The sequence below is a fragment of the Accipiter gentilis genome, chromosome 5 (assembly GCF_929443795.1).
Source record: "Accipiter gentilis chromosome 5, bAccGen1.1, whole genome shotgun sequence".
Taxonomy (NCBI): Eukaryota; Metazoa; Chordata; class Aves; order Accipitriformes; family Accipitridae; genus Astur; species Astur gentilis.
The window spans coordinates 29,755,814-29,781,153 of NC_064884.1; the positions used below are offsets into that span (position 1 = coordinate 29,755,814).

At 40.9% G+C, this 25,340-nt stretch overlaps 1 protein-coding gene across 2 annotated transcripts in view; it reads right to left on the minus strand.

Annotated features, from left to right (window-relative positions):
• Positions 1–18,559, minus strand: part of SYNJ2 (synaptojanin 2) — a 70,828-nt gene extending 52,269 nt beyond the window's left edge. For both annotated transcript variants that reach the window (XM_049800401.1, XM_049800400.1), the window contains exons 1-2: positions 17,876–18,559; positions 7,569–7,655 (exon numbers count right to left, since the gene is read on the minus strand). In XM_049800401.1, the coding sequence (XP_049656358.1) occupies positions 7,569–7,655; positions 17,876–17,996 (208 nt within the window). In that variant the 5' untranslated portion in view covers positions 17,997–18,559. The remainder of the gene's footprint in view (positions 1–7,568; positions 7,656–17,875) is intronic.
• Positions 18,560–25,340: the final 6,781 nt, after the last annotated feature.

A 25,340-nucleotide genomic window follows, 5' to 3' on the forward strand; every position in this document is an offset into this window, starting at 1 on the left:
GAGTAGGAGATACATCAGTTATCACCATGGCAGTTCATACCTGACAAAATACTGTCTTGCACCCTCCAGAAGGTGTTAGCTGTCTCTCAGGATAACTAACAGCTTCTGCAACTTTGGTGAAACCATGCAAAACTGATCAGCTTAAAGTAAACTTCACTTATGAGAATTTGGAAGCAATGTATAGAAACACTATTAATATGCCTTACTATTAGTCAGCTTCAGGGACAGAAAACCAGTAGTGACAGACTCGGAGAGCTGTCTGGCTGGGATGCTGAGACAAAGAATACAAGTGCTTTCATTGGCTTCAATGACCTTAAAATTTCCTAAGGGTTCAGAAGAGATGAAATGAGAAAGTCAACATTAAAATAGCCAAAAAGAACAAAAATTTAATAATAGTGGGCTTGTTATCTGTGGTTCTGTCCTTTGAGGACCTTGTAACCGGTGGAAAATAACTGGATCTAAACAAAGCAATTCTATAGTTTAAGAAGGCAACAAGTAGGAATAAAGCATGACAGAAAAGCCAATCAAAACTAGACAGTTTTGCCTTACCTAGAAACTTGCTATCCCTCAGCAGAGACTCTAGACTCTTTTTACTACCTCCTCTACTCACTCCCAAAGTGGGAGACACATCTACACATGCAGAGGTCCAGCATCTCTACTCCCCCAGATCACTAGCTAATGAGCTCAAAAATAGTAATCACAGCTAAGAAGCTACTGCATTGTCCCTGAAGTATCAGGAGACTGATGGCTTTCTGAAGCTGTAAAACCCTTTCCTGCCGCTGTGCAGTAACCCCACAGGAGAGAGTTGGGGTTGTTTAACCTGGAGAAGAGATAGGAGAGCTTACTGCAACCTTTCAGTATATAAAGTGGGCTTATAAGAAAGATGGAGGGAGACTTTTTACCAGGCCCTGTAGTGACAGGACAAGGTGCAATGGTTTTAAACTGAAAGAAGGTAGGTTTAGATTGGATACAAGAAATTTTTTTAAATGAGGGTGGTGAGACACTGGAAGAGGTTGCCCAGAGAAGCTGCGGATGCCCCATCCCTGGAAGTGTTCAAGGCCAGGTTGGATGGGACTTTGAGCAACCTGATCTAGTGAAAGATGTCCCTGCCCATGGCAGGGGGGTTGGAACTAGATGATCTTTTAAAGGTCCCTTCTGACCCAAACCATTCTATGATTTTATACACAGAGAATAAGTCTCTTTACAGTACTCCAAATTACGGAGCAGCCTTCATGCAGTTCTCATGATGCCTTTGAACAAAGGCAGGCTGGCAGAGGAGTTCACACTTACAGCCCACAAAATTGGAGAAAACTAAGAAAAGAGACAAACAGATTTAAGCTACAATAAAGCTAGCCTGCTTTGTTGCTTTGTCCTCCTACACTGCTCTGTGAGCTGAGCTGGTCTTCAGATCAACTCTAACCTCTCTGATTTGCTTAAATCACAGGATAAGCTACAGAACAGCCACAGCCAGAATGCAGAAATCCCACACCACCACAGCCCCAGCTTAACACAAATCTCTCCGACTCTGTGCCTTGGAAAAAAGTCCCAAGTCCTGTCCCCTGATACCACCTTCATCCCAGGGACAGTGTCCCTGGCAATCAGCCCTGGGCTATCACTACACTGTCTGCAGAAGGAAGATCCTTGCCCGATGCACGTACCGCTCTTGGCACAGGGAGCAAGCTAATCACAATATCCTAATGACAGCTCTCAGGCCTGTGCCCTGCCCCATTTTTTTTCACAGCACAGATGTAGCCACAGGGTCCTGAACAGAGGTAAGGCTCCTGTCAGCCTTTTACCCTTTTGGAACCTCACACAGCAAAATTAACCCTACCAATACACTACTCTGCTATTCATCTTTTAATCATGCCTCCATTAAGGTCTAAGAAATTACCCACCAGTAAGCTATTCAGCTAAACACAGTAAAACAAAGCTTTCCCCATCTCCCCTTCTTTGCCAGCAACATCAGCTTATGTCTGGGAATCTCTTCTTTCGTTCCCAAACCTCTTTTCTCACACTGTTTCCCCTCAAGCCAGACTGCCAATGTTTTTAAATATATTGATAACTACATTGGAAAAGTTTGTGATGGAAGTGATAACTGCACTACCTCCACTCATGCTTTCACTTAGACATTCTGTCAGATTGAAAATGCTATTCCAAAGAACAAAACATATCCATTACATATCCAAATAGTACCTCATATGGCAGAAACCTAATGTTGCCAGCCACAGGAAAAATGCTTCTACTTATTTGCCAGTCACTGAAAGTCTGATTATTATTATGGATATATTAAAGCAAAAAATCAGTCCATTTACTTCTAAATTTAAACTTTAAAAAGTCAATATGGTTTCTTTTCTGGTATGTAAATGTCAATAAGCCATAATCGCTCCTGTTGAAAATAGACACTTAACATGAAAACAGCTGTATCAACCACAACCCTACCTAAATGAACTTAAATTTAAGGGTAGAAATTGCTTAAATCTCTTCAGTTAGGATGGATGCTGCTACTGGAACAAGTAATTTGTATTAAAAGCAAAATTAAAATCAACTTTCTCCATTTGTAAAAACTGCAGATACTAACTTATTTGGTAATTGTTCATTCATTGCAAGGAAAATAACATTTTTAGCTGACAAGAATTTACTGAAAAATTCTTTTAGTTCCTAAACAATTCATTTTTATTATCAAGCAAATCTCACAAAAGAATGCAAGAAGTTGCATTCCTGGTTTACTACACCCACCCACCCCCCAAAAAAAAGAAAAAAAAACCCAACACAACAAAAAGCTAAATCAAACCAAACAGAAAAAAAATCCTGCTGTCAACACAACATGGAATTTTCTATGGTAGGTGGATTTGTGAGGCCATGGAACAAGAGAGGATTTTTTTTAAATTAAATTGGTTTTGCTGAGAAAACTGTGAAAATATCACAACTTTAATGAAATAGATCAAATTGAAACACCCAGACATTCTTTAAAGCTAGAAGGCATTTCCCCTTAAAACAATCAAGACTAATCCATTAATCCCTGTAGCCCTACCTTTACAAAACTGCAGCTCACTACCATTTCCAATTCTGTAACTATATTAAAAATACTGCTCCTTTTACATTTCCAGTGAAACCATTTTTATGCATGTAGCACTTGACATACCAGACTAACACCAATCACAACAAAAATATATCAGATAGTCCAGTCAAATCCACCTGGCAGCATCATCAGGAAGCACATTATGGGGTTACAACCTTTGAAAGGAGCTAAACAGTATTCAAGGTATTTATGTTTCTTCTGTCCAGAACATCAAGAGCAACATGGAAAAAAAATACTAAATCCACGAAATGACCAGTCACTCCTTAAGTGTAAGCTCAAACAAGACAGGAAACTGAGTTTTAAAATGCTGGCAGTGTATCCTCAAGATTCCCTAAAGTCAGCTGCCCTGCCAGTACTACCTATGGAGGCTCCCTGCTCTCAGGAGTTCCCTGCATATCTGGAGTAGGGGACAGGCCAAACTCCAGTCTTATTTCTTGAAACAGGAGGCCAACAATTCTTACCAAAAAAAGTAATTAATGGAAGGTAATTTTCCTTTGATTTCATGTGCAGTAGAGTAGCAGAAAGCATGTTATATTCAGCTGACAGCTGCAAAGTGCATGATGAATGGGGCCAGCACTAAGGCCAACAAAAAGCAAGCCAAAAAATGGAAAACTTTTTCCTGTGAAGTGATTAAGGCTCCAGGTCTGGATCTTACACTACACTGTAACAACAACCACATCAGCTGCAGACTATTTACCAGGCCCCCCACCTTGGAAAACAAAATCTTTTCTTTTTTTTTCTTTTCTTTAACTTTTACAATTAGTTTAATGTACAATTCTGCTTCATATTAGCCCTTCTAAACCTTACACGTAGATGAAAGTGATTTAGGAACATAAGAACTGCAGTTGAAGATCACAACTTTAGAAGTGTCCCTCATTTCCTTGGGATGCAAACTGGAATGTTTTTTAAAAACCTTTGAAATAATTTTAGAGCAAGAAGTGAAGTGTTCCTTACTGGTCATGCTTTCTACAGCAACACATCTGTTACATGAAAAAGCAAGACCCACCTACAGTACTAAAGAGGGAGGAAAAAAAATCTTTCAAAGCATATGGACAAAATTTTGGTCTCACATACATGGGTATAAATGTTCATGCATTGTGACCAAGATCTTTTTTTTTGCCCCATTACAGCTATAAATCACAACTGCCTGTAAAGAACACTTCTGAAGAAATGTAAGAAATGTTTTGCTCACAGCGATATGTGCTGAATGCCCTTTTATCAGGTTGCACAATGGAGGCAGAGGATAGAAAGTATTTGGCATAGAAACAAGACAAAAATAACTTCCATCCATTTTTTCAAAAGCTCTTGTGAAACCAACTGCCTTAATCCAAGTTGAATGGGAAACGCAGTTCTGGTACGTCACACTCTACAATAATAAGCTGCAGTTTCTGTATTTAACCTGTCTACATGACTCAAGGCAATTGTTTCCCCTGCAGTTTATGGGATGACTTCAGTGTTGCTTATTATGAGCTGCAGTGAAAAGGAGGCAATATGCAATTCTTATTTTGTCCTTCTTAATTGTAAATATTTCACTCAAGACTGCCTTTTCCTTTTAAAAATGAGTTTGCTCCAGCTTTTGCTCTTTCTCCATTCCAACCCAGCCATGCCATTGCCTTATGTTCCCTCAGCCTGTTCCAAAGCCACTCCACACATACCTCCACTTCACTGTATAATCCACTGAAAAACAATTTGTGAGTTTTTTTTGCCTCTTGTCTGCCTTCAAAATTAGCAACAGAACACAGCAGAGGAGCAGATTCTAACCACCTAGCTGAAAATCTCTGAGGAAATCTATAGCAGAATTATGAAAAGAACCAAGATTTTCCAAACTACAGTTTTCATATCAAAGTTACTCTTTCTCCCTCTTCTAAATACAATTACATTATTATGAAATGTTCAAAAGGAATAGAAAACAGGTACTTAGTTGTCCTTTTTGCTTTTGAAACCTCTTCCTTTCAATTACACATTGTATATGTGCAAGAGCAAGAGTATATACACAGTCAAATGAATTCAGAATGCCTCCCCAAATACAGCAGCTGTATTAAACTAAACAACCTACGTGGTGATAGTGCTGAAATACTACCTTATATATGCACCCCTTCCTGACATCACAATGTCTAAACCAAACACTGCAAAGCCAGCTCTTTTAACACTTTGCTTAAGACGTATTTGCCACTGCTACATCTTCTTTGGCAGAAAAATCTTAGCTGAGATACAGCTCAGGAACACTGTACAATTCATTCTGCTGCCATCCATCTCACAAAAGAAAGCAGCAGAATTTAGCGAGTCATGTTAACAGACATAAGTACATAACAGTGAATGTTATTACTGGTGGGAAACATTAACTTTGTGAGTCAGGTTCACATACTTCATCTACTATCTTGTGAAAAGCACGACCTACTTTGGCAGGCATACAATGTGATTTATTTGGATCGCTAAGTAGCGATATTTACAGATTAATTAAAGTGCTCAGAGACATCTATCATGTCTTGAAAAAAGGTCTCTCCTTCTGCTCTACAAATATACTCTTTAAATATCCCAGTGGAATGTACTTTCACAAATATTTTCAGTTAATTTAGTACTTATGGTCTGCAGGTTTCCAGTAGTAACAAAAAAATACTGATACTCCTGAAAAAAAGCCGATGTGATCATTGAAGCTCAGTGAAGAGTTGGCCAATTATACTCTTGTTTGCAGCTGCTAAAATACATTATTAAAAAAAAAGAAAAAAATTACATTGCATTCCTTTCTATTGTTAATCTTTAACATAAGCAACAGCTAAAGCGATGGAAATTGCTTCTATGCAGGATGGAAGAGATACCTGAGGCTGTGAAAATCTGGGCTACATCTTGAATGGTGAGATAGCAGACATGCAATCATCTTTGCTTTTTAAAAGATGTTCAGCAGCAGAAAATCTTTGTTTACCTTTGCTTACCATTACAGCATGACCCCCCTGACTTTTCACTCAACCACAGTCAGAATTTTGCCTCCAGTAGTTAACTTTTTTATCCAATTACCAATAAAATTTTTAACAATTCCTTCCAAAGGAAGTCCTGTACCAGGACTTGTAATTTAATGCTAGAACAAGACACAGGCGCAGTGACAAAGCTCAGAGAGGAAAAACCTCACACTTCAAGGGCACCAAAGTTAAGTAGGTGGTGTTCAAGAAGAAATAAGAACATGGGAAACACAGAACTAAAAGGATAAAAGAGAAAAAATAAGGCTGAGAATATTTCACACCCCATTTGAAATCACTCACCATTTAATATGAAGACTAAAACTGGATATATTTAGTTCCCACCACATACAAGAAATTACCCTCATCTGTAGCTTGAAGAGCTTGAATTCAATAGCTACATTCCTTTACCATTACAGCAGGATTCATTAGACTCCTATGAAGAAAAACAGGTCCAAGTACCAAGAAAAACTAATCACAAGCCTTCCCTTTTTAATTACACTAACAAACTGATATTAATCTCCGTAGAAGTGCCTAATTAACTCCACAGGAAACAAAACAAACAAAAAGCCCACATTAATTTTAAAAGACTAGATGTGCCGACAGTTTTAAATTATAACACAGAAATCCTTCAGATTGCAGTTGCCTCTTCAGATCAATCTCAAGTCATATTACTCAAGCCATGAAGTGGAAAGCAAGCTATGAAAAGATATCCTTATATCTACTGGTCTAAATACACCAGTGCTCACACCACCACTGCCTTTAGCAGATTCCTTGACCAAGCATCACGTTATATGGAAAACAGTTCTGTCATTCCTCCAGGTCAAAATTAAGGCTTACTGTAAGAAGACCATGGGAACAAGGCATATAGTGCTTTTTGTTTTCATGCATCTTTTTCATCAGTGAATTTGAAGTCTGCTGTGTAAGGTACTATTACCTTCAAATCAACAACTGCAGTTCTCTTCCTAAAACATGCTATTTCCATTAACATTCCTGCAGGCAGTGTAATAGCAAGTCCTTTGCTAAATCAAGATTCCCAAACTGTACAGAAATTTACAGCAATGATGATAAATATTCCTTACTATACTAGTTGAAGTTAAAGGCCTCTTTATGCAAATCCTTATCCATGTGAATTACCCAATTAAAGGCAATTGGGTATTATAACAAGGACTGGCAATCTGTAGTACTGCAGTCTCAGATGACCATGATTAATTAGTGTTTAAACGTGATCCTTCAAAACAAAGCAAGAAATCATAACTTGCCTTGGACAAACATAACGGGGAAAAAATGGCAATTATCTTCAGGCAGCTAAGAATGTTAGAGAAAACAAAAGCGATAAAAAATCTGAAATTCTTAGACTATTCTTTAATTACATGCTTTTGGCACAGCACAGAAAAAGAAATAGATCTTTTCCAGACTGTACATAACAAGGTGCAATTAGCTTTCACAAGTTAAGGAATTGGACAACTTTAGTCACGTGTTGTCTTTTAGCACTGTCTGAGCATTTTATAATCTCAGGGATACAGATGGTCACTTACCCCATTTAAGCTGAAGCTCTCCTAAGCAGCCATAAGCATCCATGAGTTTTTCATATTGCCCTTTAATTGCATCCTTTTCTTCTGGAGCTGAGAAACAAAACAAAAGGCAGCAAACCTTAGTTTTCCAGTCTTTATAAAATTTTCAGATTGCTATTGCCTACACCAATGCTTCCCAGTTGATTTTTCTCAGTAAACAAAACTACAGTACAAAGGTATGGTTGAAATGCTGTAAGAACACAGTGATAAAAGTAACGGGACAGAAATGCATAGCCTCTCCACACACCACCCTAGAAAAAAGAAGGGCACTCACTACCTTTCCAAACAACATGATTGTTAGTAATGTTCTTATTCTACAGTACAGATGCCACATCAGTTTCAGAATAAGTAAAGGAATATACAGGCACATGTAAACTTCACACCTTTCTAAAGTAAGAACAAAAATAATAATTTGTCTGGCCATAAGCTAAAATATATTAAATCTTTTCTCGATGTGCAAAAAAGAGATGGTTTCTGCTTCCAGATTCTCACAGTCTCAGTTCAGACAGAATTGTAATTTTTTAATGCAAGATAACATAATTTGATGTAGACAGAACATCAGATGTTTATTTCAAGAGGAATTAAACTTATATTTTAGTGAAGTAAGAATTAGCTGATTAAAAATAAAGGGTCAGATGCTGATGTTAGATTTGTATATTTCTTCAAGAACTGACTTCAATGGGCATAAACTGAACATTTAGATATTAAGCCAGAACATGGCCCAAACTTGTTACTGGCTACTTTAAAGTAAAACCGAAGTACTTCCTGAATGAATAAGTCTGTGTTTTGTATAAATTTCCCAATGAGGAGTAAGGTTGGCCTAATGAATGGGGAAAACAGGCTTTCACCCTCAAATATCTATTTACTTCTTGAACCACAAATAAACAGCAACGTGGTACTTTTAGAGGTTAGCTAATACTTTACAATCTTATGCTTCTAATAAACTTCAGCAGTTAAAAAAAATCTGAAACCTCCGGGCATATAAAGGATGAAGAGAGCTGCCTGCAACGTATGATAGAACAGAAAAGAATGAAACAGACTTCTCTTTATAAACCTCAAGAGGCAAGTAGCTCAGTGAGAAGCACAGTAAAAAAGTAAATACCCTACATATCACTGACATTTTGCAGTGAAAGCAAGGATAATTCCACTCACAAAATTCCTTAGCAGAGGCAACCCCCAAAGGAAATCAAAGTACATTTGTCTCAATTTTTGCACCCATGACAAATAAGGAAGGCTTGTTAATTTTTTCTTGATTTAATTTTTGCTATCAGACTTTCACAACTTATTCATTCTGCTTTCTTAGAAACACTGAGCGAACCAGGAGAAACTAGAAAAATGTTGATGCCACACACACCAGTGAACAGAACATAAGAAACAGAAAGAGGATAGATGGATTTTTATTGGGTAACTAAACCTCTGGACAGTAACAATATAAATATGCAGTAACAGCACCTCTTCAGAGCCGAGACTCTGGAAGCTCAGTTCTCTGGCACTTCAAAAAAACTTCAGCAAAAACATTTTAGATAGACTATAAAAATGTTATGCTTTTTTAAAAAGACTCCCTGTGAAGCCTTCCTTATGTATTTTAAAAAAGAGAGGTTAAAAAAGTGATGTTTCACTTTCCATGGCATCTTCACCAGGTAGAAAAGAACAGCAACAACATACTGACTTTTTTCTTAATTCTGTTCTCTGCCTTAAAAGCTTATCCTTGTCCCCTTTAAAATAAAAAGGAAAAACCACAAACAAAATTCTCGCTCCAAATATTCCACCTTTAGGAAGAAATAGAGAATGACAGAAACAGCAAGAGATTTAGATGTCAGACTGATGCAGGAGCTCACAAACTTGCAGGCTAGGCACTCCCTGAAAGCATTTAAAAGACACCTTGAAAGCATGGTGGTACTCTTCAAAACAGAATTACGGGTTGGGAAGCTGGCTGTTAAAATGTCTGGTAAGAGTATGATCCAAAAGAAAGGAATTTATTTCAGTGTGGAAATAAACAACACAGAACTCACACCACTAACAGCAAGAAACACCTGACACTAGCACATACAGAAGCCACTGAAGTTTCCCAGGTCAAGCCAGTGGCATCACAGGCACATCAGCTCCTGGCATGGGACTTTTCCAAACACACAGACAAATAGCTGTGTTTTGCCAGTAATGGTACAGAAATATCCCGTCACTCTGGGTAGGCCATTTGACAGAACATTTGCCTGCACAGTAGCATCAGTCAGGGCATCAGTACCAGCAGAGCTGCCTGGAAGGGAGAAGCAGGCTCTGAACACAAAGCTCCAGGAGGACTCTGGGCTGCATTGCCACTCTTTTTGGCTGGCTGACAACTTGCCAATAACTTCTATCACATGGCAGATTCTATTATTTATCACAGGGTTCATTTTGCTCCCTGAAGCAATTTAGACTTGGAAACCAAAAAAGTGACAAAGTGCTCTTTCCTTGACGTTTCCACGAACTCTCGAAAGATAGAGCACGCTCTAAGACCTCACCTGTGGATAGCCCAAGAGGGAAGGAACATGCCAAAGACACAGCTACGCCTGTGGGTCATGCAAATGGAGAAGCCAGAATATTTTAGTGCATACAGACCAAAACTGTGTGGCAAAAAAAAACCCAAAACCAAACCATCTATTTGTTACAGATACTGATGGAATTTGAAGACGGCTGTCTCATTATACTCCTCGGTGTTGTAGAAACTCCTGAGATGCACTGTGACCGCTGCCATTTTGCGAGGGCCAGGGCAGGGGCCTCAGGCACTGGAGGTCAGGCAGCAGCTCCCACGCACTGCACCTCCTCCATAAGGGCCCTCGTGACTGTGGGGATGACTCCTTCATCCCTCACAGCCTCCAGCCACCATGGCGCAGTCTCACTCCATGCCTTGCCAGTGTGCAAGTGAGGATAAAGGCGTCACCCCTCCAGCACTGGGAGGTCCTAGGTGGTTTCTAACACACCCCAGCCAACTTTTTTAGAGGGGGTGAGGGATAAGGAGGAGGAATCTCCAACAACCATTATAAAAAGCAATCCATAGAAGGGATGACTAACGTATGACTTTACAAGGACATTATTGCAGAGGGCTTGAGACAAGTTCATATCTTATTATTAAAAAGAAATCTTTATAAATCTTAAAAATTTCATATTTAAATCTCAAATAACTGTCAAAACCTGATCTGAAACATTTCCCACAGTATTCACAAACAGTGCTAGGACACAAGAGCCAGAATCAGAAAGAAAGTGACTAGACAGAGAACAAGACTAACTGATGTGCTACTGCCTTTGCTGGATGAAGAAGACAGTTAAAGGGAAAAATTACTACAAAACTCTGAAGGATTGTTCACGAACAGGAAAAACATAAACCATATCTGACAAGTTTTAACAATATGGAAAACACTGTTTTAGCAACAGCAGTTGACAGCTAGATGTGTCCAAAGACATGGCGCTTTTCTAGTAAGTAACGTGAAAATGATTTCCACATTTCCCTGTTAAATGTTCCAAAGTCAGGCTTTTTATTCTGCAATGGCTTTCATAAAAACTCTGAAATGCAGAGGCAGCAAGAGTGGTCTGCTTGAAAAGCTAGGACAAGGACTGGATGTTTAACTATACTCTGCTTACATGTAAAATCCTTCCTTTTTCAAGCCAGACAGCTCGACATACATACAAATATACATATATAGTTAATGCACAATACTGCTACAGAAGTTGATGAAACTCACAAAAAAGTTTTCTACTTAGGGAACAAGTGAAGTTTGCAAATACATAGTGCATTTGTTTACTACTTAATAATAGCTACAGGTACTAAAGAGTACACATAGTAATTGCCAAACTCCACTAAAGCTTTCCATTAATATTTTTAGTAAACTTTCCTTCCACTAAGCATATAATTGCGTATCCACCCCTCTAATAATTACCACAACTGTGTTGTGTTCATAACAGCTTTACAGACCTGCACACTCTCTGCATTCCCCAAGCACTTTTCTTAATATCAATTATGTAAAAGCTCCTGATGCAAATTATATACAAGGTTGGCATGTTAGCTCAAAATTTTAACCCTTTCAAAACAAAAGGCACACAATAATTCAGTGAAACTAAGCTACAATAGACTCAACTAAAAGTGATCTTTTTCCATGTGTAAAATATTTCAGAAGCAAAGGAAAACACCATGAAAAGACCTGTAAGTACATATACCACATGGCCTAATCAAGCGTGATTTCCTGCTTGTAAAAGCTGCAAATTCGATTTAACAGCTAGTAGGAACTGGCCAGACATACGCTGTTTCCTTTATTCAACCCTTCCTTAGGGCCGATCCCCCAGACTTCAGCAGGAACCAACATATCCCTCAAACATATGGTGTCCAGAAAGGTCAGTGACTGGGAGGGAGAGGGCGGAAAGGTACCACAGTTCAAATTTGAACATTCAAGAGCTCTTGAAGAAAAGAGTCTAGGACCAGGTTACAGATTCTGACTCTCCCCTCTTCCTTAAGCCTGATTCTGGAAATATTTAGATACCTGCTTAGCTGTAGGTACCACTATACATGTGTATTCTGAAGCATTTCTAAGTGCTTATAGAAACATAGGTTTAATGTGATGGGGTCTCAGTAGTTTGTTTAATTTATTTCTGTCATTTAGCACTTTGGAGAAAGAGGTGTGAATTTTCCCCAGAAAGAGCAAATCTATATCAAACCGACATTTCATACAAAAAAAGAACAAAAAACAGGCGAGAAAAATATGTATATACATACACTGCCATTAGCATCTTACCTAGAAATATGCCTAATGTCTGGTACTATATGAGTTTAGATAATTAACTTGCCTCCAAATTCTGATTTCTGTCATCCTCAGACAGGTCTAAAGTACTTTGTTGCACTTTCATTTATTTTCATTATCTTTCATCACTAAAATCTTCCTGTTCATATTCAATCCGAGCTATACAGGCATTATGCAAGTCATACTGTATTCTGAAATACCATATAGGTCAAGAAATACAGTGTTGGCAAGAAGTCTGTGGTCAGAGTTAGAGTTAAGAGAGCGTGGAAATTCAAAACATTAAGCAATATATTTACCAATTTTCTAGAAAGTGGTATTTCTGGTTGAAAACACAACAAACAAATCAAGATACTGGCATTTTGGAACATTCTGTTTCTATGGAGGGATTATGTTTTCATAGCTCCATGTATATATATTCATATTTTCATTTGCAACCAAAGAAGAATGGACTCATAAACCCACCATGTTTCTACTGGCCAGCACTGTGGTCTGCAGGCAGTCAAGAACATAAAGATAAAAGAGAAGTCCCCAAGTCATTTCTTTGGATCTTGACCATTATCTTTATGTGGTTCCCATCATATATTACACATATTAACATAGAAACTTGTAGTCACTACAGACATAAACCACCAAGCAGAATTTATACCTCACAACCACTAACAGTTCCCTAGCATACGTAAAAAGTCTTGTAATCTACACTGTACATTTATACCACTATACCTCCCCTCTTCTGTGTACTCAATTTCCATTTCAACAGCAGCAAAGGATCTGTAATGCACACTTGTTCCTATAACCTATAACAGTGAATTTCAGCCTGAGAAACCATAGTTTGCAAGTGCCCATTGCCAACGTAACCAAGAAAAGCAAGGTTTCTGCTATGTAGATTACTTCCACTACAAGTTTTGTAGGAATCCACAAATGGAAAAAGTTCAAACACTACTAAATTACAGAAAACTTCATAAAAATTTCTAATTGGTTTATTTGATTTTTTTATTAATTTAAACAATAAAGTTTAGGAATACAGAGGCAATAGGGAGATTAGCTATATAAACATCCTGGCATAAGAGTCAAAAAAGTCATGCTGTAGGGCTCATTGTTTTGGATAGTGTATGTGCTCAGAAATAGATTCACAATGTGTTTACAGAAGTATTGGTGTTTGATTTCCATACCCTACTCAGCAGCATATTTATCCACCTAAATACAAAAATAAAGCTAATTATAAAAAGTGAATGTACATATAGCACAGAAACTGCATTCTGTACAAAAAAAGATACATAGGTAAATAATTGCCACTTCTGGTTTTGCATCCCTCTCTGCAAGGCTATATCCTGATTTCACTCAGCTGCATCAGAGAACCAGACACATACCTACAACTGAAGCCGTAGAGGAGGCACAGAGCTGCTCTGAGGAGTGCACACACACCTTACTTAACTCTATATAAGTTTGTCTCTAGTAAAGGCTTACTTCCCAGATCTGTGGATGAAAGTCTGGAGGAAAAACTTCTGCCATATTTGCAAAAACATGCACTGTATCAGCTTTGAATTTCAGTATTTTCAAAACACCATGGTAATTTAGGATCCACTGTAACAGGTGTTGTAACATCCTTTAATAAAAGCAATTGCAGAATCAAAGTGTTTACAAAATAAAAAAATAAAAAAAAAAAATACGTCCACCCTTTGGCTCTGCCCTTGCAAAAACCCTATTTCTATGCTGAATTTCAATAGCAGAGCATTCCTGTTGACATCATTTCACTGAGATTACCTGCTATAATAAAGTTAAATAACTATATTCTCAGCACTATAGCCTTAGTTTAGTTCAGTGACTGACTTGACAGCAGTTCAGAGCTGCCTTGTGCAGTTCACTTCATCTATAAAGCATCAAAACTGTATTGTATTAAAAGTAGGAACAGCATGTGTATCTACACCTCCCTCTTGTATAAACAGAAACTTCTAATTCAATGACAATTTTTCTTCATCCTTGATAACTCTAAGTTTCTTCCATAAGATCTAATTATTGATGTTCTAGTTCAGAGAATTCCTGGAAGAATTGTTTCAAGCTGTCACCCCTCCTTCTGGAGAGGACTGAAGCTTCAGGGTTGCCAGTGGCAAATAAAAGCCTTTTGCCAAATGTGCTGTTTGAATTCAAAACAGTGAGTTTTACCCTCCACCCTACAGTGACATCACGAGAAGAGGAAGAAAACCTCCCATCTTCAAAAATACTATTTAATTTATGATAGAACAGAAAATTGTTCCTATACAGATTAAGTTAAGGCGTTTGGGGCTATGTAGCTAGGTTGCCTGCTGTGATTTTTGATTCCTCAGTTTTTCCAAAAGGTTCTTAGGTTAGGTTTCCATTACAGCCCAACTATGCTCATTTTATAAATTACTAACGTCTCAGACAATTAGAGATCTCCACAATACTTTCTCACTACCGATATCAAATGTGTAAATAATTTTCAAGTTAAAAGTATTAAATAAGGAAATAAGGAAATTCTGAAATATAACCAATTTACAACTAAAATTGTCATCATGTTCTTTATAACATACTGAGAGAGGAAGAAAGTATAATGTCATCCATTCATAAGACACTATCAAATTTTTGGTTTACATATTTGGAACGTATTTTAATTACGAGTTTGCCAGAGGTTTATGGCCTGTATAGACAATGCATTTATAGAAGTGTGAGGGTTTTTAGACTTCTTTTTTGTAGTGCCACTTCTTCTAGGATGATTCTCACTCCCTTCTGCCACTTGTCAACATTTAAGTTTCTTCTAGTAGAAAAGTATTACAGAAGCAATTGAACTTTATGTAATGCCTGTTCAAGGGTAAAGAGACAGTTGGTAGTTATGGAAAAAGAATAATGAACAATGACTAAAATTTGCTCTCAGGCCTTTGTTGTCCATCCATGATTATTCCTCACTACAGCTCTATTGATACGAGGCTGCTATAGCAAAACTGCATAAACTGTTCTACAACTTAAGTGCTCCAGGTATACATATCTGCTTTCATGTAGTGTGGAATTTTGCATAAGGCACAGCTGAATAACTCCTCATCACCACAGGCATGCAATTTTTTAAAAACTTCGTTTTAGAAAAGGAAAATTAGACAGAGAAGCCAAAATTAACACAATCCCAGGGCTAATATACCTGAAACCACACATAATACAAAGCATTAACCTTCCACTAAAGTGTTCTGTGGTTAGTAACCATCTAAAGGCCAGTCAAACAAAACAGAATTAATGTTGTTTCTGTTACCACCCTGGCTGTGGAGCTTCCTCTTCACAATTCTTGTGAATTTACCATCACAATACCTACTGCTGGTTTTCCCTCCTTTTCTGGTACTTTGCTGCATAAACAAAAGAAACTAACTAAACTAGCTCAACTAGATAAACTAGCTTTTCCTACGATACAGGAACCAACCCAGGAGGAAAAGAGAAAACAAATGAAATAAAATGACAAAGCTATTAACATGGAATGGGCTGGATGCCAACACATGCACGATTACAGTTATCTCAAGAAGTAACACTGGACTTTCAAAAGGCATGGCAAACAGTTTTACTAGCCACCATACAGATCACTACTTCAAAATTCTTCTAACATGTTTTAAAAGACTATATAAATTATGTAATCATTTTTAGCTATAACAATTCAAATGGAGGATAGCATCACCGAGGGAGAAAAATCTACTGTAAATTGATGATTCCCTTAATTAGTGAGACTGTAAATAATCTTTCCAACTACTGGGCATACAAATGGCTTGGGGTCACTATATGAATACTGGTCTCCTAATTTTATTCATGCACATTGGCTTTAGGCAGTGGAGCTGCTTTAGATTTGTATCAAAATAACGGAATACAAACCAAAACCCACTAATATCAGTGAAGAGCTTTAATGCAACAGGTTTTTGAATCAGAGAAAGCAAGTAAAATGCTGCTCAGTACTACCAGACTTTTCACTTTGTCAGTTCATTGAAAACTGATACAAAAAAAACCCTAGAAAAACATAACACATTAATGTCCGCTATTACCTATGATTTTAACAAACAAGAAACTGAACCCCCACAGTATCACACAATATAAAATTCCAATAAAATAAAAATAATCCACAGTGTGGCAATAACAGACCTTTATCATGACAGGTGAAAATTTTTTCACAATCAGAACTATTCTTGTGAAAATCAGCTGAAGACCTTTTTGGCTTTCTTCATTCACAAAATCCCCAATACCTGAATATTTAGCATTTTAAGTCTGGATGTCTTGCCACCATATATCGGGGAAGATCCAGCTCAGTGGGCCCTGACCCTGAGCTGACATTGTGACTGACATGGTACAAACCACAACAAATATACAGTTCTTACTACAATGAGTTCACAGCTTAAGTCTTCCCCTTTTCCTTTGAGCTGCTTGAATACGGACTCCTACAATACTGCGAACAGTGGCATGATTGCAGGAACATACATTACACGCAAAACAATTTAAGAACACAGCACAAGCACAACGAGTTCCCCTGCATTACTTTTTGCTCCTTACATTCTCAGCCACCTAATTTTTCTGTGGCTGCCTCAATATTAGCATTGCATTAAGTCATGGGTGGCAAGTATGAAAACACAAGATGAGACAACCTTGAGCACGTTTTTGACTTCCACTGCCCCAGGGGAGACTTGAGCTCCTCCAGCAAGAGCCAGATGCTCAAGTAACTACATACAGTGCAAACCACAAGGGCAGGCATGGCACCACAGCAAGAAGCCAGGTTTTCTTTATGGGGCATGAATCTCAAGTCAGTCATCCAAAACAATCTCTGCTGTGAACTGGATGTCTCCACTGGTGGTTAGCACCCGACGTAGCTGAACAGAAACTTCTTCAAGAGGTAGTAGGCCCCATCCCTTTAGCTGGACCTTCCTTTGCAGTCAGTAAGGCCCATACAAGACTATAGAGTACAAGTCTTGCACAGCAAAGGTGCCCTGTGCTGAGACGCCACAATCACCAGGCAGGTGGGTGGCCTCTCCTGCTCCTTCCACCCCGACCACTGGTGAGGAGGCTAAAGGCATCCAGAGAAGAGAAAGAGCCGGTCAGACATGGATCGGGCCTGGGATCACACAGGGAAAAGATGCTGGCCAACCCTCCATGCGCGGCAGGGCACCGGGGTCACCCCAAAACGGCAGCAAGTGGGCAGGCCTGGAGGGCCATGCCGGACGGAGGCCGGGTTTTCAAGTGAGGTGAGCGCGTTCCCGACGGTCAGTGTCCCACTGGGCCCAGGTCTGCTCTCTCCCCTTCCTCTCTCCACGCCACAGGGGAGTGCCCCAAACCTCCTGGGCATCGGCCGCTGCCACCGCGCCCCGGCCCCCCTTCGCAGGCACCACACGAGCCCCGCAGGCACCACAGAGGCACCAGGCGCGTACCCACAGACACGCCACCTCCCCAGGCCACAGCCACCCCCACAGGTACCGCGCGGGAAGCCGCCCGGCCCGGCCCGGCCCGGCCCAGCCCGGCCCGCCGCGGGGCACTTACTGAGCGCCGCCACTGTGCCGGCCTCCAGCAACAGGCAGTCCTGGCGGGTGCGCGCCTCCAGCAGGGCGCTCGGCGCCGGCTCCTGCTTCCAGAGCAGCCGCAGCCCTTTGCTCAGAGCCATGGGAGCCGCTGGTCGCAGCGAGGGAAGAGCAGGGGCTGCCGACGAAGGGGGGATGCGACCCCCAGCGCGGGTGGCGAACGAGCCTCCTCCTCCTCAAGCGCACGGAGCGCGGCGCTCGGGGGGCCGCCAGCAGCCCCGCGCCCCCCGCGGGAGCTCCTCCGAGCGCAGGGTCCCTGGTCCTGGCAGCCCGCTTCTCCCCGGCGGCGAGGACGCCCAGGGAGGCGGACAAGGAAGACGGCCGGGTCCCCTTTCCGGGAGCCGGTCACCTCAGCGGGCCTCCCAGTGCCTGTGAGGGAGCGCCCAGCGGTGAAGGCAGCCGAGAGTTTGCGGCTGCCGCTTCTCCCCGTCCCCTGCGGCCCGGCAGCACGGCTGCTGCCTCCTCCTCGGGGAGTCCCCGGCTGCGGGTCGGAAGCGACCTTCGCCTTTCCTCTCCGCCTTTCTCTTCCCACGCACGGTCCCGTGTAAACTTTCCAGAGTTAACTTTGTCCCTCTGGCTCCCTGGCTGCGGCGGCTCCTCCTCCTCCTCCGGGACAGGTACAAGCCGCCGGCGGGGCGCCACCACCCGCCCTGCCCGCGAGGTAGGGGAGGCGCGGCGACCGCCCGCAACGGCCGCGCCGCGTTGCCTCGCCCGGCCGGGTGCTGTGGGCCCCCGCCCGGCCCGGCCCGGCCCGGCCCCGCCCGAAGGCGCCGCTCCCCACGCCCTCGGCGGCGCGTCCGGGCCGCAGTGGCTGAGGTGAATGAAGCTCGCCGTCAAGCCCCCGGCAGCGCGGCGGGCCCGCCAACGGCCCTTCGCGCGGCCGCGCAGCGTGAGGCGAGGAGGACCGGCGATACGTGAAACGCCTTGAAGCGCCGAAATTGGTTTCCCCGCCCGCTTGGCAGGCGGAGGCTGCTGCCCGGCTTTGCCTTGGGAGAGGCCGCACTCCTTCCCGCTTCCTGTGGGGAGCGGCCGCCCGGGCTCTCCGCGCCGCCCCGGCCTGCCTGAGGCGATTCCCGCCGGCCCAGTGGGGTAGCGCAGCTTCTTGCGCAGGGTGCTGCCCTCGGGGTTCACGGGGTGGTTCGGCTGTGCCTAGAAAGCGCGGTCCCGCGTGTTCTTGTATGAAGCGTTTCGGTAAAAAGCACAACGCACGGTTTAGGTTGACTAGTAATTTAAAAGCCGCGTTCCTGCATATAAAAGTGCGCTTTTTTTTTTTTCTTCCTCTGATATTGCAGGATTTCCATCACAATTCCCTGTTGAGACTGTATAGGTGCTAGTTTTTCCGGAGTTCAGCCATAACGGATTGAGGAGGTAGGCACAGGTACACAAATGTGTTCAGGTGAGAGAAAATTTGCTGTAATTTCTAGCAGAAAGTGTAGTCCTATTCAAACACACGTAAATCAAGCACAATTCTAATCTGTTAATATGGCAGAATTATACTTTACATTTATATGAAGAGAAAACTGCAAAACTCAAAGTACCCAAACTACCATCTGTTATTACTGTCTAACGTTAACATTGAGGACATCAGTCATGGCTGTGCTTTGCCAGGTGGCATATAACAGTCCCTGCCCCTGTTGAACATGATGGAAACAAACTGAAAAGCAGGTACTGCCGTCCTGTCACACACCTTTGTTTTATTTGTTTTATAACTAGTAGTAATTTGAAAAGGAGATTAACTTTAGGTATGTTTATGGTCCCTTCTTAAAATAGATAGCGTTTTGAAAGGATCTGGTAGAGAAAGTGAGATTGGTGTTTGCATAGGGCTTTTTTTTTTCTCTCTTTTCTTTTCCCTGATCCTAATCTTTGATACAGTATGTAAGGTGAGTGAGATAGAGTGCTGGGTAATATGAAAGAAATGACCCAGGAACTGTAGAAATTAAGTGACCAGGATAAAAATTGTAAGAGAGCACACAGCTCAAAATTTGGGGGGGTTTAGAGAATGTAAGAAACAGTGTGATTTAACCATTCTCAATTTTAAACAGAAAAGGGATGCCTTTCTTACAGCTATCCTATGGGAATGGCAGACCAAGAATCCGTTTATATCTTTGTCATCTTTCACCATGACATCTTTCCCTAGAGAACAGTGCTTGAGATGAAATACTGCAAGTATCATTTAGACAATCAGAGCTGCCTAAGACAGTTTTATCGCTTATGATTTTAAAAAGTTGCCCTGGATCATGGACTTATGTATTTAAAAATAACAACAACAAAACCCTACTCTTTTTTGTTTATCTTTGCCTTTGAGGAATGATTCTTCATAGTCCTCGTTAAACTCCATCATGAGAGTAAACTGTCACTTGGAGGACGCTGGTATGTCACTCTATTGCCTGTGCTTGTAATTTTAGTAATCTACCATTAGTAATTTTTGTCATTAGTCCTTTTCACTGCAAATTACAAGAACACAAAATTTAGGATTGTTAATAAAAATCTTACTGTCAGATTTGTTGGGCAAAATACTAGAATAAGGACTGGTGCACCTGGGTTAGTATTCTTTTCAGCAACTCAAATCAATATGAGGAGATGAAGATATGAGAGGAAAACTCAGGTGAAGGTGGAAAACTGGAAACCTTTAGCAGTGTGTATGACAAAGCACTGCTTCCACAGGTGACTCTGTGAGTGAGTCCTTTTTAATCTGTTACAAACAGATCTTTTCAGAGGGTTTTGGCTACAAAACATCCACAGCATGGAAAGATGCATTTTTAAAGGTGTGATGTCATGATTACTGAAAAAGCAGCAAGTCAGTTAATTAGACTTTGTGTCACGGGTCAGTTACCTTAGAAATGTAAGGCTGAGAAAGCAACTATCAGAAAATGGTGAAGAGGAATGGTAAATAAAGCCACACAGTTTACAGACCTCCTGCATACAGAATGACATCCAAAGTGAGGGCTCAGATAGGAACCTTGCTCAAAATATTAGAGGGTATGCAAAGGTTTTGCTTGCCTTATTTTATGGCACTCTTTTCATCTAACCAAACTGACTGATTCAATGCATGAAAGTCCATTTTTACAGGAAAATGTTGAGACTGACAGATCATATTTTAGCTGACATTTGGACTTTAGCTGTCTTGCTCTGGAGCATTTGTATGTGAGTATCACAGAAACTGATTAATTCCTGTAGTCATTTGAGGAGTCCCTCAGGGGAGATCATTCCTTCTTCCTCAGCATCTGTTTTCACCCAGGCCATACACCCTCATTAACTCCTCAGCATTTTTTCATGTCATCTTCCTTTCTCAGTGGATTTTTCCTTTCCTTTAATCTTCTGCCTTCATAGTTCCATCATATTAGTTTCTTTGCCCTTTTTCATGCTCCCATATTCCGTTCTTTATCACTCTCTCTACCTCTGAGCAGTCACAGATATTTTGCATTGCTTTCTGAACGTTCCCACAGCTGAATAGTGGGAGGTGATCTTCTGCTGCCGCTGCTGCTGCCTTCAGCTGAGAAGAAGCAACAGGTCAGTGGGCTATCTCTACTATTCTGCATGCACAGAATAGTGGGAGAATTTTGGAGAGTGGAATAGCTCTTGTAAGCCGTAGTGTTCCTTTGCTTTCCTTTTCTTCTTCTGACTTCTTTTCCAACTTCTTTCCAGCTCCTGTCTTTAGAGGAGGGGGAGGGAGATCCTTCTCTCTCCCTGTCAGAAGGGGAGGAATCCTTAAGATCTCATGTTTGCTGACTGCAGAACTATGTGAAATGCAGTTCAAACAAAATCACAGCACTTATATGTTAGAGGGCCAGCCTCCATGGTTGGACGATACAGCCTTCAGCTACTAAATAAAGTTTAGTTCCCGATAACTCACCCGTGGCATAAATTGTGTTGGAGATAATGTCCACACTGTGTTTATACAGATTTTTAAGCACAGTTCTTTTGCTATCATTAGAAATCCAGCTGTTACCTCAGCTGTAGAAGTCACCTCAGTGTAATTTCTGAACTCTTCTGTCTTCTTCCAAGTCATTATTCACTTTGGCTCACATTTCCAATCCCTTCCCCTGCCCAGCCCCTTGTTTACCTCTGAAGCATGCTATGCATTATAATGACTCACGCTCCTAGGTCTTCATGGTAATGGATTTTTACAGGGTCTGGATAACTGCCTTAATGAAGAAGAGTCCTGCATGCTGATCTTAGCAGGTGGCATTGTATATTTGTCTGGAGACACATCAGAAAAGGAACAACAGGGGTGTTACAAAAAAGACTTTAGCAGAACTCGGGAGAGAAGGCTAGAATATTGGGCTTAGCTGTCTGCTACTAGTCTGGAAGAGCTGTGTGAACCCGATATCCTAGACCTTGGGGCACAGAATGGGTTAATGTCCCTGTAGTATTACTTGTTTATGCGCTATTGAGTGACCTTTGCAGTCTGGGACTCCTGTACAAAATGCTTTGGTGATACACAGTAGAAACAAAAAATACCTGTCTGTGTCCAATATTATGCTACTGGAAGCAGTGGTAATTTTTTTTAAAGCTCTGAGATTAAATTTAAAAGATTACTTATGACGGATTTCCTGGAGATTTCTGGCCACTTGCACATAGCCTCAGTGGTCACAAATTCCTCAGGAAATGTTTGTGCCCACAAGGTCATTGAAAACAGTTTGGGTTTTGCCTTTTATGAGAAACTTTTGACTTCAGTAAGTAAAGAAGAAATAGGGGAAATACCTCAGCATAGCTTTTCCTGCACATGACATTCAAAACAACTAGTAACTGCTGGTAATATGCAAAATCTTTTATTGTTTTCACATTTTCTAGTTAATAATATAGTAACTTTCCTTTAAGGCTGAAATTTGCCACAGAGAAGCATTTGCAACATTTGTAGGCTAAAGTGCTCAAAATGTTGCTCTGAAGGTAGCTGTGGGTTTTTAATATCACCTCTTACACTCAGTGAAATTGAGAGAAGAGCTTTCTATTCTAGTTGGTTACTACACTTGTCTTGACTGTATAAAGAACTTTATGTGCAAAAGACATCTGGTACTTTGTTACAGAGAGGTTCTGATATACTTCAAGCTAGGTCACTGTTTCGCAACAATGTCAACAGCAATCCCTTAAAAATAACTCTGGGGAGCATAAGAAGCACAAGCGATAAATTAGTATGTTTTATTTGTGTGTTTAGATTTTGACAAAGAATAGTTGACCTCGCCATGAATGTAAAAGGAGTGGTGCAGAGACATTTTCTTTGCTTAAGCCACTGACAGTATTTTCAACTTTCCACTCCTGTTTACAACCTTGCCTGACAAGCTCTGCTTATTCCTTGCCCTTGGGGGCTGTGATCCTTACAACAGGGAAAAGAAACTTTTAATATTTCTGTGTCAGTATTAGCCTTTAACCAATTATTTGGAAGGAAGAGGGGTAGGTATCCTGGTTTCAGCTGGAATAAAGTTAATTTTCTTCCTAGTAGCTGGTATAGTGCTGTGGTTTGGATTTAGGATGAGAACAATGTTGATAACACACTGATGATTTAGTTGTTGCTAAGCAGTGTTAGTATACTAAGTCAAGGACTTTTCAGCTTCTCCTACTGCCCTTCCAGCAGAGGCTGGGAGTACACAAGAAGCTGGGAGGGGACACAGCAAGGACAACTGTCCCAAATGGTTTAGTGGGCATGGATGATGGTTGGACTCGATGATCTTGAAGGTCTTTTCCAACCTAAATGATTCTGTGAAATGAGCCAAAGGGGTATTCCATACCATGTGATGTCATGCCCAGTATATAAACTGGGGGGGAGCTGGCTGGGGGACACTGCAGCTCGGGGATTGGCTGGGCATTGGTCAGTGGGTGGTGTGGTGAGCAATTGTATTGTGCATCACTTGTTTTGTAAAACATGACTTTTACTTTTTTTTTCCCCCAATTCTCTCCCCCATCCCACTGTGGGGGAGGGAGGGAGGGAGCAGCTCTGTGGTACTTAATTGCCAGCTGGGGTTAGACCACAACAGTGGGTTAACAAAGCAGACCTGTGCTTCCAGTTCAGCAGGATACTAAAATATATGCCTAACTTTATCAGTAGCCTAAATCTCACAGCACCTTGCTTGGGTGAGACTTCTCCAGTGAATAAACAGTGGAGGTTCAGCTGCTAAAGGTGGTTGGACTGGAAGCCAACTGGCTTTAGGTTCAGGTTTAGTCAGGGCCTATCTGGCTGCAGGCTGTAGCTCCAGATTGGCAGAAGATTGAGCTGTGAATTCAGGCTCTGAATGTGTACCAGAAGTGGCCGAGATGCTCTGGTGGAGTGCTATTTTATAAATGCTGCTAATGAAAAACTGCTTCTGAAGTGTTGTTGGGAGGTCAGTAGAATTTCTCACCTCCTCTTCCACTTAGATTCTAACTGTGTGTGTGCTAAATCAAAGAAATCTATCTAGAGAGGCAGACTGACTGCATTCACAGATACTAGCCTTTTCTTATTAAGAGACTATTTTCAGTAACAGCAGCTGTTTTAAAGCTTAACTTTCTTCATCCCAAAACTATGTGGAGATGAGCAGCATTAGTCAGACAGCATGTATTTAGGCAGTAATAGTGACCAGACAACCAGATAAAATTTTTATTCTTTCTTCCAGACTGACATGCTTATGATTAGTTGTAGGTATTCTCCTCTTGTGTTCAAAGGACTAGGAAGCCACAGAGTTTTCCACTGCTTCTTGCCTAATTTTCTGGAACTCCTGACAGGAAAACCAATATACTTAATAAAATAGAAGGTTCAAATTTAAAGTGGACTGCTTAATATCTACACAGACACAGATACAGCATGTATGTTGGCAGTTTTTCTCAGTGAGTATATGCCTTTTCTTATCTTCTGACAAATTGTGCACACCTCTGTTTAACATCAACAGTGAAAGCAGGGTTTCATGATTACCCCATATCAAGGGATATGGTTTTGATGAGGTGGCAGAAAAGGCCTTCCTCTTGGCCATGAATCAACCATGAAGAAAACCCCAGAAAGAGGCAATCCCAGATTGCCTGTTGTGGCATTTCTCTAGTATATAGTGGCTACCATTGTCACAGACAGTGTACTGGAAGACACTGCTCAGTGCACCAAAGTAATTCTTAACTTAATTCTTAAATAAGAATTGAACTATTCTGTTGATGCTCCATATTTGTAAGAAGGAAGAATAGAGGTTTTGGTTGTTCAGAATCTGTGAGTTTCATTGTCTGTTGAGAAGTTATAGCCAGACAGAAACACATGAATATAAGGGTAGAAAATGCCAGAATACAACAACAAGCTGATTATAATACAGAAAATGAACCTGAAAGCTAAATAGTTTAAAAGAACAAAAACTACCCTTGTATTTTTTAGACTAACCAAGTTGTACAAAAATTGGAAAAGTTGAGGAGAAAATGCAGTCAGTCAAATCACAGCAGGGTTTTGTATATATATATATATGGATAATTTTTTTGGT